Genomic DNA, 20,176 nt, shown 5'->3' on the forward strand with positions numbered 1-20,176 from the left:
GAGACAATACTACACAAAACAGCCCATTTTCGAGTTTATTTTTGTAGTATGGTTCCGCCGTTTTTACTAGGGTTTGATGTTGGGTCGTGGCTCTTCATCCCTTTCTCATTTGCCTATGCTAATGCGAGGGTGATGATAAGCCAAACGGTTTCCGGGACCGTCCTATCCTTAGCCTGGTTTTAGGTCTCTTTTTATGTTATTTTTGGGTCATTTGTGACGGTCTTAAATTATGTTGCAATTGTTGTCGTTTTTGCTGCGTTTTTTGGCCTATTTTGGGCTGATTAAGGACCACCTCTTCGTTTTACTCCAGATTTCCACAATCACCATTGTGGATATCACACATCACTGCCTGTGCCTCCTGTATGCTCAGGCACCTCAGATAGGGTCCTGCCAAGGACTTCCTAAATAGGATACCATCCATGAGTACGAATCTGGAGGACTTCATTTTGAAGCTCCTAGCGTCTTTCTGGTCAGGTGGTAATACCTCATCGCGTAGACAACTAATGTAAGGCTTAAGCCAATCGTCATTTTCCTCCCGGGGTGTGGTAGTACACAGTATCCCTACTTCGTATGCCCACTGGGTAGTGGCAGCCTTACTGGCGTTCTGCTGTTCATTCTGATGTATGGCAGGTTTCATGACATGTATGTATGGTATAGTACCCACTGCCCCTGGAGTGAAGGCTGCTCCCAGGGTGGCGAGAGCATCCGCTTCAACATTCTGATCCCTAGGTATCTGCTGGATGTGGAAGGAGGCAAAGCGGAGTTTGATCTCCTTTTCCACTTCCAGGTAGGCTACCATTTTAGGATCCCTGGCTGTGTACACGTTATTCACGTGGTTCACAATCAGTTGGGAGTCACTGTACACTTTGATGTGGTTTATTTTCATTTCTAAGGCTAACTGGAGTCCTAAGATTAGGGCCTCGTACTCAGCCTCGTTATTCATTGGTTTGAACTCACACTGTACTGCCTGTATTATCTGTTCCCCCTGAGGTGATTTCAGGACCAGCCTTACCCCTGCTCTCTTTGTGTTGGATGCCCCATCAACATGTAATTCTCATACCTGCTCCCCTTTAACCTCACTTAGGGTCAAGATTTCACTGGCGGCTTGTTCTTGAAGGGTGGGGCTAAAGTCTGACACAAAGTCAGCTAGGGCTTGGGATTTTATGGCTGTTCGGGGTTCAAATTTCAGGTCGTACCCACTTAGGTGGACAGGCCACTTAACCATTCTCCCTGACAGTTCGGGTTTCCTCATTGTGGTTCTCAGGGGGTAGTTGGTCACGACTGAAATTGTATGTGACTCAAAATAGGGACACGATTTATACGAAGCAGTAACAAGTGCTCAAACGCGTTTTTCTAGAGATGTGTACCTGGTCTCTGCAGGTAACAGATACTTTCTTATATAGTATACTGGTTTCTGCATACCTTCGTGCTCTCGTACCAGTACAGCGCTTACAGCCGCCTCCGTTACTGACAAATACAAGTACAGTGGTTCTCCCTGTTCTGGCTTGGAGAGAAGAGGAGGAGTGCTTAGGTACTGCTTGAGTTCCCCAAACGCCTTTTCATGCTCCGGAGTCCATTCAAACTTCTGGCTCTTCCTCAGGATGTCGTAGAACAGTCGGCACCTATCTGAGGACCTTGATATGAACCGATTTAGGGCTGCTACTCATCCTGTGAGCCTCTGTACGTCCTTTGGCTTCTAAGGAGATTCTAACTGGAGTACTTATTTAATTTGCTCTGTGCTGGCCTCTATCCTTCTTTGCGTCACCAAGTACCCCAGGAATTTCCCTAAGGAGACTCCAAAAGTGCATTTCAGGGGGTTCAGCTTCATATGGTATTTTCTGAGGATCGAGAAGGTATTTTCCAGGTGGGACATATGTTGTTCTGCCTTCTCAGATTTGACTGCCATATCGTCAATGTAGACTTCCATTGTTCTCCCTATCTCCTCCTTGAACATTCTGTTCACCAGGCGCTGATAGGTGGAACCGGCATTCTTGAGGCCAAAGGGCATCACATTGTAGCAGTACAAGCCTCTGTCAGATCTGATGGTTGTTTTCTCCTGATCCTTAGGATCCATTTTTATCTGGTTATACCCACTCCAGGTGTCAAGGAAGGTAAGTAGCTCGTGCCCTGCTGTTGCGTTTACCATGGAATCAATGTGCGGCAGGGGGAACAGGTCTTTTGGGCAGGCTTTGTTAAGATCTGTGAAATCAACACATACTCTCCACTTGTTGTTCTTCTTGGGTACAACCACAATATTCGAGAGCCATTCTGGGTAGTTAACTTCCCTGATCTTGCCTGCTGCCAGGAGGTTGTCTACCTCCTAGTTTATCACCTCGTTCCTCCCAGGAGCAAATTTCCACCTTTTCTGCTGGACTGGAGGAAAGCTAGGGTCTAAATTTAACCGGTGTGTCATTACACTTGGATCTATGCCAATCATGTCGCTATGGGACCAGGCGAAGCAATCCATGTTAGTGCGTAGAAATTCAATTATATGCTCACTGATGTTACCTGCACAATCAGCTCCCACCAGCACTATTCTTGCTGAAAACTGTGGGTCCAGGACTACTTCGACGAGTTCCTCCTGAGGAGGTGCGATATACTCCCTCTGGACGCACAGTTTCTGTAATTGCTATGCTGAACCAACTGCAATGGGTTTCAGACCATTCTTGTAGTAATCCCGAGCGATATTTTGATCTCCCCGTATCTCCTGTACTTCCCAGGGCGTAGGGAACTTCAGGCTCTGATGGTACTTTGATGGTACTGCTTTCATGTCATGGATTCAAGGCCTGCCAAGTATCACATTATAAGTTGACGGACCATAAATGACCAAGTACCGTACTTGTTTGTTCATACCCCCTGCAAAGGTAGGAATCACTATTTCTCCAAGGGATTGCTTAGTTTCTCCACTGAAGCCTACCAAGGGTATTGCCTTCTATACCAGGTCTTTCTCGCTGAACCCTATGTTCTTCAAGGTTTCCAGCATTATGAGATTCACAAAGCTTCCTATATCAACCAATATCTTTTTAACAAGGCAGTTCCCTATGGAAAGGGTAATGATCAAGGCATCATGGCGGTGTTCTGACTCATCGGGTATGTCTGCCTTGTCGAATGAGATTTCTGGTAGATCCTGTCTGCTGACCCTGAGGGAAAACTCTGGTTTATCTCCTTTAGTCTCGGTTTCATGGCGCTTTGCGGCTGAATAAGTGAGACCACATGTTTCCGATCCTCCTGTGATGACGCTCACGACCTTTGAGTAAGGTAGAGGTGGGGATGGTTGGGCCTGGTCAGTAGTATTGACCTTTCTAGAATTCGCTCCCTTGGGGAGCAGGTGATCCAAGCATCCAGCACTGTAGAGGTGCTTTACTTCCTTTCGTAGTACTACACAGTCTTCTGTATTGTGGCCAATATCGTTGTGGTATTCACACCTTTTGCTGACATCTCTTATGTCGTTCTCCCTAGGTGTAGGCTTCTTGGGCCACCTGGCCCTCTGCCCCAGTTCCCTGATCGCCTTCAATACCTCAACAAGTCTAGTGGTGAACCCATACTCGCTGAGCTTAGGTAGAGCCTCGGTGCTCTCTGTTTCTCCTGAGACTTTGTTCACTGTGTTGTTGCTGTATGGTTTGGCTCTTTCGTTCTTCTTCTCCGTTGTGATTTTTCTGCTGGATGACTCTGTTCCGTACAAGTCCCTTCTATCATCATCCTCCTCTAGGCGATAAGTAGCCTCTGCCATTTTCTTGACTTCCTCAAAGGTGGCACATGGGTGCTTGGTGAGATCCTTGTACAAATCAGAGTCGCGGTGCAGTCCCCTTCTAAAGGCATTGACCGCTGTTGTAGGGTCGCACCTAGGTATAGATATTTTTTCCACATTGAATCTGGCGAGATAATCCCTGGTGGACTCCTCGAACCTCTGGACGATCTGGTATAGATCACTGGATAATTTTTCTGGCTTGCGACTGCTGGCGAACTATTGATTAAAGATGTTCACTAATCCCGCGAAGCTGGAAATAGACTTGTTCGGAAGGTTAACGAACCATTGGATACAGGATTGATAACTGGTGATCCTGGGCGCTGCGGACTCCCATCCCTATTAGGCTTGGGTACAGGATTGATAACTGATGATTTGCCAGCCTTCCATGCTCCCAGGTCTGGGATTTTGGGGGAGTAAGGAGGCTTTGCTGATACTTGGGGCTGAGCCTGACCTGCAGTCACTCTGGTGGCAGGGACCACCGTTGCTGGAACACCATAGGTTGCTGGCGTCGCCCCTACTACTGGAGTTTGCACTGATGTACTCATCGGATCAGAGACGTTCTGACTGGATCCTGACATGATCAACTATAAAGATGTTAGGATATTTCGAAAAAAGATATTTTAACCAAGATTTAACCACAATGCCCCACGGTGGGCGCCAAACTGTTTTGGTAAGATTTTACCGACTAAATATTTGTGAGTCAATGCGGCTATTCCAATTAAAATACGAAGACTTAAGTAGGACGGTAGTAGGAACATAACGAGAACGAAAGTAAACAACTAAAGCGAGAAAAAAGCAAAACGAAAAAGAGAGAAAGACAAATGACACAAGCGAAATGGTGACGCGGAAAACCCAAAATGTGGGAAAACCTGCGGAGGGAATGGTATCTCGCCAATGATCCAGTAGTAGTAATAGTATTCGAGGGTGAACCTTGCTGGAACAATCAGGAGTTACAGCTGTGATCTCCAAATGCCAAAGTACAAATGATATGAACGATGTATAAAATTCTAAATGTGTTGTTGATGTTGATTGATGTAGGTGACGAGTGATATTTCTTCAAGACAGAGTGAATGAGGGATCAAGAATGTCTTGAATATGATGTTTGTTTCTTTCTTATAGCCGTTCCTGGGGTTGTTGCACGTGCTCCTATATTTTCTCAATCATACGCTCCACTTCCTATGAAATAGGAAGTGGTTGCTGACTTTGTCAAAGCTCCTGCTAATCTCTGTAATGTTCCTGCTGACTACTTCAACGTTCCTGCTGGCAGTTTGTTATTTATTTTAACAGCGGCCTTTATATTTCTTGAATGTCCAGGTTCATCCCCCCTTGTTCTTCCTGGTGTTCAGCAGTCTGCTGCCTTGTCATTGATCTGTGTGCTTCTGTTTTGCCCAATGGTGAATTGTCACGTCATGATAAAAATGATAGGGTATTTTTACCCATACAACGACCACCCACCCCCCCACCCCCCCGCGAGGATATCTCCATATATTTGCTTGCAAGGGATTCATTGGGTTAAACTCCACATTTTGGTAAGGTTGATGGAAGGGTTGATGATTATAAATGTTCTGATGAACATCGGGGCCACCCTTATGTCCATCACTAGTCATCCCATTAGCAAACCTCCCAAACTAATTCTGAAAGTCCATCGGGATGAGTTTGGAATGAAGAACAGAAAGCTTTTTTCTTGATTTCTTAATTATTGATTTTTTACAGGAATACTGATAAGAAGAGGAAGAATAGTGGATTGATTAAAAAAACCCTAGGCATCACAGGGTATTAATAGGGAAAAAGGAATCCCAGGCACCACACAGAAACCCTTCAAATCCCCAATTGAAAAGAATGAACAAGAACTGGATTGTGGAAAGACGATTGCAATTCTCAAAAGTAGAAGCCCCCAATACTTAATAAGATAACACAATGATTAGAGATAATAAAGAAGGATTTAGAAGAAATAAATCTCTTTTTTGCAGCTTCAAACCCGGATTTATCCTTCATTCCTCAACCTTTATGTTGGAATATGTGTCCTCCGACAATAATGCGATCACGACTGTTGAGCATGATGATCACATGTTTAAATCTCATTATAAAGAATACAATTAGGAAGTAATATTGTTACTGTCAACTGGTCAACATATATCGGTAATGATTGGCTGACTAGAGTTTGACATTACTTGTCGTCGCGACGGTGGTGATCGATTGACCCCTAGGTCATACCTATAGGGCAACACTCTTAATTGATTATTTAATTAATCGTATAACGTTACGAGTTAATTAAATTACTTGAAAATTGACGGACGATTTTGGAAGTAAAATTTACGTATCATATTGAAATGTGATTAAATGAGATACGGTCTGAGTTATTGAATTGTATCATTACTCGGATGAAATTATTGTTTAAAGAAACAATCGAAAATTGAATGAATTATTATAAATACAATCTGTTGTGATTTATAAATGGAAAAATATTTTGGTACAAGTAATTGTGAAATTACTAAGTCAATTTTGTATGTGACGTATTTTAATAATACGTTGATTTTTAATATGTTAAAAATACACAACAAATTTATGCTACATGTGACATGTGACATTTTGACAATTGACAAAAATAATATGGATTCCATATTATCCATATGGACCGAAATAATAAGAGGAGGATTAAGCTAATTAATTGTTTAAATTAGTGGTAAACATAATGATTGTTTGCTTTAGTAGCCATGCAAGCCTATTATGCATTGTGAAGACAAATGAATGCATGCATTGGCTCCTCTCCCACTCCCCTTTGTCCGGTTTTTAGAGGAGGAAAAACCACTTGGTTTTTCTTCTCCTTTTTACCATATACTCATATGATTATTGATAATTCATTCATACTTCACTTATCTAAAATAAGAGTTTTAGAGAGATAAAAAGCTCCCATTTCTTCCTCCTCACAAAACCGAAATATTCAAGTGTTATATAATATTTTGGATCAATTTTCTACAAAGATTAATATTGTACTAGTTCATATAATATTAATTTTATTAAGAGTAAGCTTTGGGTATAAATCCTAAGGAGAGATCCTACACTTGGATCTTGGTTCTTCCATTAAGGAAAGCTCAAGAACAAAAGAAAAGGAGATTTCTTTTGTGCCCATAAAACCGAAACATCCAATGTAAGAACATGATTTCTCCTCTATTTTGCTCACTTGTTTGCATGCATAAAATCCATATTAAATTTTATGACAAATTAAATTAAGACATATATGAATATGTAAGTATATAGATCTACTTTTCCTTCAATCGGTATCAAGAGCCATGGTTCTTTGCATGCAAATCGGTTAAAAGTTTTTCCGAGTTATAAGAATAACATATAAAACTTGTAAAATTTGTGTTATTATGAGATATCACGAAATTAATTCATGCATGTTAATATTTCGGGTCCTAAAATGTTTTAGGATATTTTGGTTAATTTACGGATTTTTATTGTTCATATTATACAATAATGGCATTTAAATATGATTTTATGAGTAAAAATGTCATTTTCGGTCTAAAATTAGCTATACTTCGAATTTTCCAGTGATTTTTGGATATGTTATCACATATATTATTTTGAGATAACCTGTAAATTTTCATAATTTTTGGACTTGTTATGCTCGAAAAATGGATTTTTCATTATTAAATTCGGATTTAAGTGAAAAATAGGTTAATATGAGTTAAACTTCGAATCTGGTCATAGAAATTTAATATGTTGTCACATGTAATTTTACAAGATGTTTGTAAAATAATTGGCTATAAATAAGTCTTTTTGCATGATTTATGGATTTTTGAAGAACAATAGCATAAATAGTGACATTATTAGTGAAAAATTAATAAAACATAATCTATGACTTAGGAAAAAAGTCTAATGTTGCTTTTTATTATCTTTTTCAGATCTAAAATTGAAAAGTTAATGAATATAATTTTTCCATGTTGTTATGATTATTTTAGTTAAAACCGATAAATCGCAACATTGTTTTTCCGGAAACATTTCGAAATTTTTAACCTAAATTTTGAACATTATGAGTGTCATGGTATTTTTCCAGAATGTTCATGAGTTTAAATTTCAAATTTCAAATTTATTTGAAATTTTGTGATATATTTGAAGTTTATAGCTTATTTTTGTAATTTTTGGTCCATTAATGAACAATTTTAGAAATATGAGTTAATTATGTTCAAATAATTAGTGATGACTAAATTTTGAGTCCTAAGAGGTTAGGGTAATTAACTTATGCATAAATATGAATTTATGTAATTTTTGTGATTGTAAAGTGTTGAAATCACGCAAATCCGTAAAAACCGAGTAATATACGATATTGGCAACTTAAAGGCGATTTAGCATAAAATTGAGCATGTTCTTACATATTATAATGCTGCATTTTCTTTATGATTGTCATAATTTTAATTTATGTAATTTTTGAATTATGTAATTTTACTTAGTATAGCCTTAGATTTTAATTGGTATTTCCCGAAATGTATGGGAATATCGATTCGGTTGTAATTTTATTGTGATCTCGTATCACCGTTTTGTAATTTAATAGATTTATTTTATTTTAGTTACAAATGTATAATAGGAAATTATGTAATTTATTATGTAATTTTATTCATTCCGGAGTACCCAAAGACGGAATTCTTCAAGAATGGAGATACATAAAGATTGTGTTACCTCGAGATGCGTGCCACAACCGAAGTTCAAGGGACCAATGGAGTTGGTTTCCGATTATGTAATAGTTAAATAGTTTTTCTATTTTAGGAAAGGCCATACTAGGATTTATTTATATTTATGCTTGCATTTTATTTATATGTTACATGCATCGCTAAATCGCCATAACTAAACATTCATTGTCATTTTATCGAGTTTATCGACCGTGTCAATTAAAATTATCGTAGTTCACCGCTTTAGTTCACTTAAAACGTGATAGATAATAAATTGACATGACCTCTCGCTAAAATAATTAATTGAGATATAGCCTTACCAAATAGTAGAAACCATGAAAACCTATTTTGCGAGGGAGTGCACTCGGCCCTACCGGGGTACAAACCTTGTTACGTAGGGGAAGTGGGTGATGAATGTTAATCCACCGAATTCATGTTGATAAGGGATGAATCGGCCCTACCGTGCCCAAGTTGATATGGATTTAGATCATGGACACATTTATTCGAAATGTGGATTGAACTCAACAAAAGTTTTTGATAAGGGATGTATCGGCCCTACCGTGCCTTTGTCGAATGTGTTTTGGGCTAAAGATAATTGTTAAATGTAATATTATCGACCAAGAGTTCTAAAAGTAGAATCGATTAAACGTTAATCCACCGAGTTATATTGATAAAGGATGAATCGGCCCTACCGTGCCTAAGTCGATATGAATTTGGGTCTTGGAATCATTTATTATAGTTGGGTAGAGGTCACTATATAAATGTTCATATCTTGTTAATTTGCAAGTATGATTTAAAAAGACAAATGTTAATATTTCCTTTTCCTCCATATTTGTAGTTCTTTACAATGAATCCAACAAATGCTACCGCACCGATAACTATTGAGTCATATCACAATGTTTTTGACGACGTTTGCTCCAACAATGATTTCGACACCACTAGAGAACTTCATTTTGGGATAGGTTCGGATGGAAACCTTAACTTCATCACCTCTTCTAAACCACCCACTACTACTAGACCTTGTATGAGTCCGTCTCAGGAAGACTACCTCACGCAATCTATAGGGTCTTTGTCTCTGGAAGATAAAGATGCCAAAGCTAGTGGGAGCTCAAGCAATCAAGTTCTTGCTTACAAGGGCAAAAGGTTCAAGAAGAAGGGAAAGAAAATCAAAAACTTCAAGCAAGTTAATGATGAGTGCCATTATTGCTATGGCATGGGACATTGGCTTAGGAATTATCCCGTATATTTGCGAAATATAAGGGAAGGAATCATCACTCCGAAAGGTAAAATTCCTAAAGACATTTATGTTATTGATATAAATTATACTTCCACTACGACATGGGTACTAGATACCGGTTGTGGTTCTCATCTTTGTAATCATTTACAGGGTTTAAGAGATGTGGCGAGGCTTAGCAAAGGAGATGTGGATCTACGCCTTGGAAATGGAGCTCGAGTAGCGGCCGAATCCAAAGGAACTTATGTTTTAGCTTTTCCTAACGGATTTGAGTTGTATTTACATAATTGTTTTTATGTGCCTACGCTCTCTAAAAACATTATTTCAATCGCCATGCTAGACATGGACGGTTTTTGTTTTGTCATTAAGAACAATCGTTGTACTATTTCTAGGAATGATTTAGTTATTGGCCAAGCCTCTTCCATTAATGGCATTTACATTTTAGAGACCTCAAATCCGACTAATGATATTTATAACATTCAATCAAAGAAACTCAAAACAAGTGACCCAAGTGAAGCGTTCATTTGGCATTGTCGATTAGGTCACATAAACGAGAATCGCATCAAAAGATTAATTTCGACTAATGTGATTACACCATTTGATTATCAATCATATGGTACATGCGAATATTGCCTACTTGGCAAGATGACTCGTAATCCTTTTAGTGGTAAAGGGACACGAGCTAGTGAACTATTGGGACTCATACACACCGATGTATGTGGACCAATGAGTATCACCGCTCGTGGTAATTATGACTACTTTATAACCTTCACCGACGACTTGAGTAGACATGGGTATGTCTATTTAATGAAGCATAAGAGTGAAGCGTTTGGGAAATTCAAAGAATTTCAAAACGAAGTAGAGAACCAATTGAATAAAAGGATTAAGGCACTATGATCCGATCGTTGTGGTGAATACCTTAGCCTTGAATTTGATTCACACTTGAAAGGTTGTGGTATTATATCACAACTTACTCCACCCGGAACACCACAACTCAATGGTGTTGCCGAAAGGAGGAATCGAACCCTACTTGATATGGTTCGATCCATGATGATTCAAACCGAGTTACCGAACTCGTTTTGGGGATTTGCGATACAAACCGCAATTCGATCTTTGAACAATAGTCCCACAAAGTCCACCGAGAAGACTCCATGTGAGATGTGGACGGGAAAGATGCCCAACATATCCTATATGAAGATTTGGGGATGTGATGCTTACGTCAAAACTAAGAACGACAACAAGCTTGCCCCAAGATCCGAAAAATGCATCTTTGTAGGTTACCCCTCGACCTCTCGAGGATACTACTTCTACAAACCTTAAGATAACAAAGTGTTTGTGTCTTGCGAGGCTGTCTTTTTAGAAAGAGAATTTATTTCTAAGAGACAGAGTGGGAGAAATTTTGAACTTGATGAAGTTCAAGAGCCACAAACCGAGGTAGAGACGCAAGAAAAAGTTCTTTCGTCGTCTAACGCGGTTGTACCTCCTCCACTAAGAAGGACGGGTCGAGTAATTCGCCATCCCGATCGATATGTGGGACTTATCGAGGAAGATGGAACACTCGATGTGTTGCTTATGGAAAGTGACGAGCCCGCCACCTACAAGGCCGCAATCTCTAGTCCTAATTCCTCCTTATAGCTTGAAGCCATGAAGTTCGAAATGGATTCTATGCTTGAAAACCAAGTTTGGGACTTGGTAGATTTGCCTAAAGGGGCAAGACCCCTCCAATGCAAATGGATATTCAAAGTCAAGAATAGCATAGAAGAACATGACGATGTCTACAAAGCTAGGCTAGTGGCAAAGGGATTTACCCAAGTCCAAGGTCTCCATTATGATGAGACCTTCGCCCCCGTAGCCATGCTAAGATCCATACGGATTTTGTTAGCGATCGCCGCATTTCATGATTATGAAATATGGCAAATGGATGTCAAAACCGCTTTTCTAAATGGGCATTTAGAAGAGGAGGTGTACATGATACCACCCGAAGGTTTTGTTGATTCTGAAAATCCTAACAAAGTGTGCAAGCTTAAGAGATCCATTTATGGTCTTAAGCAAGCATCTAGAAGTTGGAATCATTGATTAACTTTGATTTGTGTTACTACGACCTTCGTAAATGGGGTCAAATGGGCATATTTTGGGTTATGATGGCTGTGGCTAGTCGAAGGGAATGAGTGCGATAGGAATTGTCCACCCCTAGTCAGGGTTACAACAATATCTCAAGGCCACTCGAGGAGTAATGAACTGGAAATGCGTGGCCACGCTCGGAAAGTATCTATGATAGATAAGTCCGGTCAATCAGTTATTCTCCAGATCGAGGAAACCACTCTCAATATGATCACTTACAAGTACGACCTGAAAGACACCTTGCATTGAGTGGGAGATAGTAATAGGACAAGAGAATTGGTGACGCACACTTGTCGAGGACAAGTGGGAGATTGTTGGAATATGTGTCCTCCGACAATAATGCGATCACGACTGTTGAGCATGATGATCACATGTTTAAATCTCATTATAAAGAATACAATTGGGAAGTAATATTGTTACTGTCAACTGGTCAACATATATCGGTAATGATTGGCTGACTAGAGTTTGACATTACTGTCGTGCGACGGTGGTGATCAGTTGACCTCCTAGGTCATACCTATAGGGCAACACTCTTAATTGATTATTTAATTAATCGTATAACGTTACGAGTTAATTAAATTACTTGAAAATTGACGGACGATTTTGGAAGTAAAATTTACGTATCATATTGAAATGTGATTAAATGAGATACGGTCTGAGTAATTGAATTGTATCATTATTCGGATGAAATTATTGTTTAAAGAAACAATCGAAAATTGAATGAATTATTATAAATACAATCTGTTGTGATTTATAAATGGAAAAATATTTTGGTACAAGTAATTGTGAAATTACTAAGTCAATTTTGTATGTGACGTATTTTAATAATACGTTGATTTTTAATATGTTAAAAATACACAACAAATTTATGCTACATGTGACATGTGACATTTTGACAATTGACAAAAATAATATGGATTCCATATTATCCATATGGACCGAAATAATAAGAGGAGGATTAAGCTAATTAATTGTTTAAATTAGTGGTAAACATAATGATTGTTTGCTTTAGTAGCCATGCAAGCCTATTATGCATTGTGAAGACAAATGAATGCATGCATTGGCTCCTCTCCCGCTCCCCTTTGTCCGGTTTTTAGAGGAGGAAAAACCACTTGGTTTTTCCTCTCCTTTTTACCATATACTCATATGATTATTGATAATTCATTCATACTTCACTTATCTAAAATAAGAGTTTTAGAGAGATAAAAAGCTCTCATTTCTTCCTCCTCACAAAACCGAAATATTCAAGTGTTATATAATATTTCGGATCAATTTTCTACAAAGATTAATATTGTACTAGTTCATATAATATTAATTTTATTAAGAGTAAGCTTTGGGTATAAATCCTAAGGAGAGATCCTACACTTGGACCTTGGTTCTTCCATTAAGGAAAGCTCAAGAACAAAAGAAAAGGAGATTTCTTTTGTGCCCATAAAACCGAAACATCCAATGTAAGAACATGATTTCTCCTCTATTTTGCTCACTTGTTTGCATGCATAAAATCCATATTTAATTTTATGACAAATTAAATTAAGACATATATGAATATGTAAGTATATAGATCTACTTTTCCTTCACTTTATCCTTTATTTTTACACCATTCTCTTCCTCTTTCCTTCCTCCTTCTTTCAAGGTAATAAAGTCTCATTTTTGTGATGGTCTTGGTTTTCGCCGTCTTGTTAAAGTTTCGGTTTTTTCCTCAATCCTTTCGTTTTCTTACTCCTTGATGAAGGTTTCGAAGACCCGGTGGAAGACTCAAGCTTTGAGGACCCGGAAGGAAACGCATTCATAGTAGACCATTCCCTCGAAGATTGAAGAAGTTATAAGGTAACGGTGATAGGTTACTCGACAAAAATGTCGAAATTCCGTCTTAGCTGTCGTTTTATATGCCCTTGTTTGATAAAGTTTGGTCCTTTATACTTTTCTCACTTGTATGCTTAAATTTATCGTGTTAAATTCCGTCTTAAACCTTGTCTCGTTGGTGTCGGAATATAGCTCAATTGAGTCTTTGTGCCATTTGGTACGTTGGAGGTAATTAAAATGATGCATAAGTTTAAAAGGACTTCGGTAGTCAGTAGCTATTTGGGGTTGGAAAATTATACAATTAATCATGATTTTTTTTTATTGGTCAAAGACGTAAATCGATTGCCCGTTTTTAAAAGAAACAATCAATGCAGATTATATAAATTTACACTTAGTGTAGCAAATGACCATAGTTTCGGGTTGTATTAAATAAATGCAAGTAGCTCATTTGGACTTTGTTAAAACGTGAATAAAAGGGGGTTGTGAGACGGTTTTGTGCTCGTTTTTGGTCTATGTTTGGTTGATGGTTCGAGTCAACTTTCTTATTTCCGTCTCAAGTGCATATTCATGTATGAATTGGGTCATTTGTATGGGGAAAGATTTCATATTTTGTATGCTTAAAAACGCGTCATAAGATGGGTTCAAACTGTGGTTTTGGTCGAATAGGGGTTGTGTCGAGTCATGTTTGGGGCTGTTTTCAGATAGGTTTCTAACTTGGGTTTGAGCCAATTTTTTTACGTCCGTCACAAGTTTATATGCAAGTATGATATGGGTCATTTGTATGGTTACTTTCCATCTTGTATCATGCTTAAAAATCAGTCCTAAGATGATCTCACGATGAATTGCTAAACGACTTTTACGCTGTCTATTTATGCTGTCTGCCCTATTTTTCCAGCCACTTTCCCTCCCCCTTTGGCCGATACAACCACTACCCTTGGCCGTGCCTAGGCTGCACTAGCCGTGGTGGCTTAGTGCGGTGGTTTAATGGTTGTTGTGGGTGGTTGTTGGAGTAAAACGGCGAGGTGGTCCATAATCAGTCCAAAACAGTTTCAAAAACGCAGCAAGAACAACAACAATTTGCAACATAATTCGAAACCATCACAAATGACCCCAAAATAACATAAAAAGAGACCTAAAATCGAGCTAAGGATAGGACGGTCCCGGAAACCGTTTGGCTTATCATCACCCTCACATTAGCATGGGCAAATTAGAAAGGGATGAAGAGCCACGACCTAACATCGAACCCTACTAAAAACGATGCAACCATTACAAAAATAAACTCGAAAATAGGCTGTTTTGTGTAGTATTGTCTCGGTTTTAAAGGGACTATTTTTTGGGGTTTTATTTGTGTGAAAGATAGAAAGATATGACTTAAACAAGATCACAAAGCATGTTTAAGCCTAGGAAAATACTCTTCCAAAGCACTAAGCAAATGGAAAGAGTTCATCTCCAAGCACTAAACAAAGGAGGTTGTTCAAGCACTAAGCAAAGAATTAAACAAAGGGGTTTTCAAAAACCTCATATTCTCATTCTCATAAACTTCAAAATCTGAAATTATTACAAGGGATAGGTGCTCTTTAAATAGAGGCTCAGATTACATCCAAACCATCCATCTAAAAGCAAATCTAAAGGCTACAAATTAATAAGCAAATGGACAAAAGTACAAGTTGAATTTTTACACCTAAAACTAGTCATATGGGTCAACAAAAGGACCATCCTTGGCAGCTCTTGGCAGCATTTACACGGCTGGAATAGAGCCTTGGAAGTCCTCTTTGTTGTTTTGCAAAATTGTTCATTTCTCTTTAAATTGCCTTGGCACCTTTAGGATACACAAAAGGGGACCATTTGTTGTCATTTTCTCCATGAAATCTTGCAATTGTGCTCTTCATTTCTCTTGCAAAAACCGGCTGTTTTTAGCACAATTTAGACGGTTGCCACATTTGCTTCAAACTCCCTTTGTTGAGAAAAGCTTGTCCTCAAACTTTCGCGGTTAAAAACATGGTATAACAAAAGACGATTTCAAAAACAAATACAATTTCAGAAAAATGTAGTATAGATGTTAAAGAGGGAGACAACATGAGCCCATTCTAGTCAAGCACTTAGCAAAGACATAGAATCCCCTTGTTAGCCAACTCGATTCAAGCATCACACAAGTGCTTGAACCAAAGCCAACACTCACAAATCAAGCCGCGCCCAGATTTGAGAGGTCACACCCTAGAACACCAAGGACCACCATTTCCCAAGATCGTCTTGGTTTAAGAAAACGCAAGAGCCGAAGCTCTGATACCACTTTGGAGTAAAACGGCGAGGTGGTCCATAATCTGCCCAAAACAGTTTCAAAAACGCAGCAAGAACAACAACAATTTGCAAAATAATTCGAGACCATCACAAATGACCCCAAAACAACATAAAAAGAGACCTAAAACCGAGCTAAGGATAGGAAGGTCCCGGAAACCGTTTGGCTTATCATCACCCTCGCATTAGCATGGGAAAATGAGAAAGGAATGAAGAGCCACGACCCAACATCGAACCCTACTAAAAACGATGCAACCATACTACAAAAATAAACTCGAAAATGGGTTGTTTTGTGTAGTATTGTCTCGGTTTTAAAGGGACTGTTTTTTGGGGTTTTATTTGTGTGAAAAATAGAAAGATATGACTTAAACAAGATCACAAAGCATGTTTAAGCCTAGGAAAATACTCTTCCAAAGCACTAAGCAAATGGAAAGAGTTCATCTCCAAGCACTAAGCAAAGGAGGTTGTTCAAGCACTAAGCAAAGAATTAAACAAAGGGGTTTTCAAAAACCTCATATTCTCATTCTCATAAACTTCAAAATCTGAAATTATTACAAGGGATAGGTGCTCTTTAAATAGAGGCTCAAATTACATCCAAACCATCCATCTAAAAGCAAATCTAAAGGCTACAAATTAAAGAGCAAATGGACAAAAGTACAAGTTGAATTTTTACACCTAAAACTAGTCATATGGGTCAACAAAAGGACCATCCTTGGCAGCTCTTGGCAGCATTTACATGGCTGGAATAGAGCCTTGGAAGTCCTCTTTGTTGTTTTGCAAACTTGTTCATTTCTCTTTAAATTGCCTTGGCAACTTTAGGATACACAAAAGGGGACCATTTGTTGTCATTTTCTCCATGAAATCTTGCGATTGTGCTCTTCATTTCTCTTGCAAAAACCGGTTGTTTTTAGCACAACTTAGACGGTTGCCACATTTGCTTCAAACTCCCTTTGTTGAGAAAAGTTTGTCCTCAAACATTCGCGGTTAAAAACATGGTATAACAAAAGACGATTTCAAAAACAAATACAATTTCAGAAAAATGTAGTATAGATGTTAAAGAGGGAAACAACTTTAGCCCATTCTAGTCAAGCACTTAGCAAAGACATAGAATCCCCTTGTTAGCCAACTCGATTCAAGCATCACATAAGTGCTTGAACCAAAGCCAACACTCACAAATCAAGCCGCGCCCAGATTTGAGAGGTCACACCCTAGAACACCAAGGACCACCATTTCCCAAGATCGTCTTGGTTTAAGAAAACGCAAGAGCCGAAGCTCTGATACCACTTTGGAGTAAAACGGCGAGGTGGTCCATAATCAGCCCAAAACAGTTTCAAAAACGCAGCAAGAACAACAACAATTTGCAACATAATTCGAGACCATCACAAATGACCCCAAAACAACATAAAAAGAGACCTAAAACCGAGCTAAGGATAGGACGGTCCCGGAAACCGTTTGGCTTATCATCACCCTCGTATTAGCATGGGCAAATGAGAAAGGGATGAAGAGCCACAACCCAACATCGAACCCTACTAAAAACGATGCAACCATACTACAAAAATAAACTCGAAAATGGGCTGTTTTGTGTAGTATTGTCTCGGTTTTAAAGGGACTGTTTTTTGGGGTTTTATTTGTGTGAAAGATAGAAAGATATGACTTAAACAAGATCACAAAGCATGTTTAAGCCTAGGAAAATACTCTTCCAAAGCACTAAGCAAATGGAAAGAGTTCATCTCCAAGCACTAAGCAAAGGAGGTTGTTCAAGCACTAAGCAAAGAACTAAACAAAGGGGTTTTCAAAAACCTCATATTCTCATTCTCATAAACTTCAAAATCTGAAATTATTACAAGGGATAGGTGCTCTTTAAATAGAGGCTCAAATTACATCCAAACCATCCATCTAAAAGCAAATCTAAAGGCTACAAATTAAAGAGCAAATGGACAAAAGTACAAGTTGAATTTTTACACCTAAAACTAGTCATATGGGTCAACAAAAGGACCATCCTTGGCAGCTCTTCGCAGCATTTACACGGCTGGAATAGGGCCTTGGAAGTCCTCTTTGTTGTTTTGCAAAATTGTTCATTTCTCTTTAAATTGCCTTGGCACCTTTAGGATACACAAAAGGGGGCCATTTGTTGTCATTTTCTCCATGAAATCTTGCACTTGTGCTCTTCATTTCTCTTGCAAAAACCGGCTGTTTTTAGCACAATTTAAACGGTTGCCACATTTGCTTCAATTGTTGGGGGGGTGAAAGGGCCACCCAAATGGCTCCCTTGAGTCGTGGTTATGGGTTGTTTTGGCGTAAGTTGGTTTATTTGAATTATTTAAATTTCCGTCTCGTGTTTTATATAACGTAATTCGTTAAATATCGTTCTTTTACATATTCATTTATTTGGGCTCATTTGGTTTTGTTTGTTGGGTTTGCTATGTTTGATTTGTTGGGCTCACTATATTCTATCGGTTGGGATTGTATACATTTGTTGGTTGGGTTTTACATGACTAATATGTTGGGTTTAACATGTATGAATACATTTGAAGTGGAATATTTATTAATATAATACATGTATGAAATATTTATTATAAATAGTTACTTGTGAGGGGTCGTATTCTAGATAATGTCTTGTATTGTTCGGTTGTGAGAGTCTTGGTCCTATCGGATACCAGAGGTGAGCTATAAGCCCTCTAGTTGCGATATGATCGTCGGGATTGATGTTCTCATCCGTACTTATGGTGAGATGCAAGCCATGAGTATGAATGTGACATTAGTAATCCCGTCCCAGATGCTTTATGCGTTGTGCCTCGGACATGTTTTAAAGATAACTTCTGTTGGAATATGTGTCCTCCGACAATAATGCAATCACAACTGTTGATCATGATGATCACATGTTTAAATCTCATTTTAAGAATACATGTGGGATGTAATATTTTACAGTCAACTGGTCCACACATATCGGTAATGATTGGCTGACTAGAGTTTGACATTACTGTCGTGCGACGATGGTGATCAGTTGATCCCCTTAGGTCATACCTAAAGGGTGACACTCTTAATTGATTATTTAATTGATCGTATGTCGATACGGGTTAATTAAATTGCTTAAAATTGACGGACGATTTTGTGAGTATTGTTGACGTGTCTTATTGTAATTCTATTAAATAAGATAAGGTCTAAGTAATCAAATTGTTTTATTACTTAGATAAAATTATTGTTTACGAAACAATTGAAACTGAATGAATAATTTATTATAAATACAAGACGTTGTGATTTATAATTGATAAACCGTTTTGGTACAAGTAATTATGAATTACTAAGTCGATTTTGTACATGACGTATTTTTATTAATACGTTGATTTTTAATACGTTAAAAATACATTACAATTTCACATGACTTGTAACATGTGACAATTGACAAATGACAAATATAAAATGGACCTCCTATTTTATAAGTGCCGAAAAAAATGAAGGGGGTATTATGTTTAAATTGTGTTAATTGTTTGAGTGGAAAACAAAATGATTGCACACCTATTTGTAGCCTTGTAAGTCTAGTTTTTTTTTAGAAGAAAAACAAGCCCATGCATTGGGCACCCTTACCCCCTCCCAACGGGTTTTTAGAGGAGCATCATTAGGAGTTTTTCCTCTTGATTATTCATTATCTTTCATAACATAATTTCTAGTGTTAGAAATTATTTTCTTCTCTCTACACATAAAAAACTTATAGAAATTTTAGAGAGAAAATTACTCCTTCTTCCTTCCTCTCTTGACCGAAAACAAGAGACCAAAATCAATATTTTGGGTCAATTTTTAGTAAGATTAATATTGTTCTAGATCTAATAATATTAGTCTTTTAAGAGGTCACCTTGGGTATTCACTTTTGGGAGGGATTCTATTTAGGATCCTTTTGTTCATCCATTGTTAGGAGAGCTCAAGAACAAGTGAGAAGGTGAACTCATTTGTGCCCTAATATCTGAAATATCATAGTAAGGATTGATGATTTCTTCTCTACTTTTATTTATGTTTGCATACATAAGATTTGTAATTATTTTATGACCAAATAATTTCTCACATATATGAATATGTTAAATAATGAGATTAATAATTCCTAACAAGCGGTATCAGAGCGCCTTAGGTTGTTTGCATGCAAATCGGTTATTGTTTTTCCGAGTTATAAGATTAACAAACAAAACTTATAAATTTGTGTTTATTATGATATATCACGAAATTTATTATGCATGTTAAAGTTTCTGGTTCTAAAATGTTTTTAGGATATTTTGGTTTATTTATGGATTTTATTGTTCATTTTTTAATAATAATGGC

The 20,176-nt window shown here is 38.1% G+C and overlaps 1 protein-coding gene across 1 annotated transcript; it reads right to left on the reverse strand.

The window, feature by feature from the left end:
- Positions 1-301: 301 nt before the first annotated feature.
- LOC141613218 (uncharacterized) lies at positions 302-1,252 on the reverse strand. The gene is made up of 2 exons (XM_074431958.1): positions 1,061-1,252; positions 302-967 (listed from the first exon to the last, which is right to left on the reverse strand). Exons 1-2 carry the CDS (start codon positions 1,250-1,252, stop codon positions 302-304), a joined length of 858 nt encoding a protein of 285 aa, XP_074288059.1.
- Positions 1,253-20,176: the final 18,924 nt, after the last annotated feature.

This window comes from Silene latifolia, chromosome 11 (genome assembly GCF_048544455.1).
Source record: "Silene latifolia isolate original U9 population chromosome 11, ASM4854445v1, whole genome shotgun sequence".
Classification (NCBI taxonomy): Eukaryota; Viridiplantae; Streptophyta; class Magnoliopsida; order Caryophyllales; family Caryophyllaceae; genus Silene; species Silene latifolia.

Coding starts and splice junctions, on each gene's coding strand:
- LOC141613218 (XM_074431958.1), bottom strand. CDS start 1,252: ATGAGGAAACCCGAACTGTCAGGGAGAATGGTTAAGTGGCCTGTCCAC. Junction 968..1,060: donor GTGAGGTTAAAGGGGAGCAG/GTATGAGAATTA, acceptor CAGATAATACAG/GCAGTACAGTGTGAGTTCAA.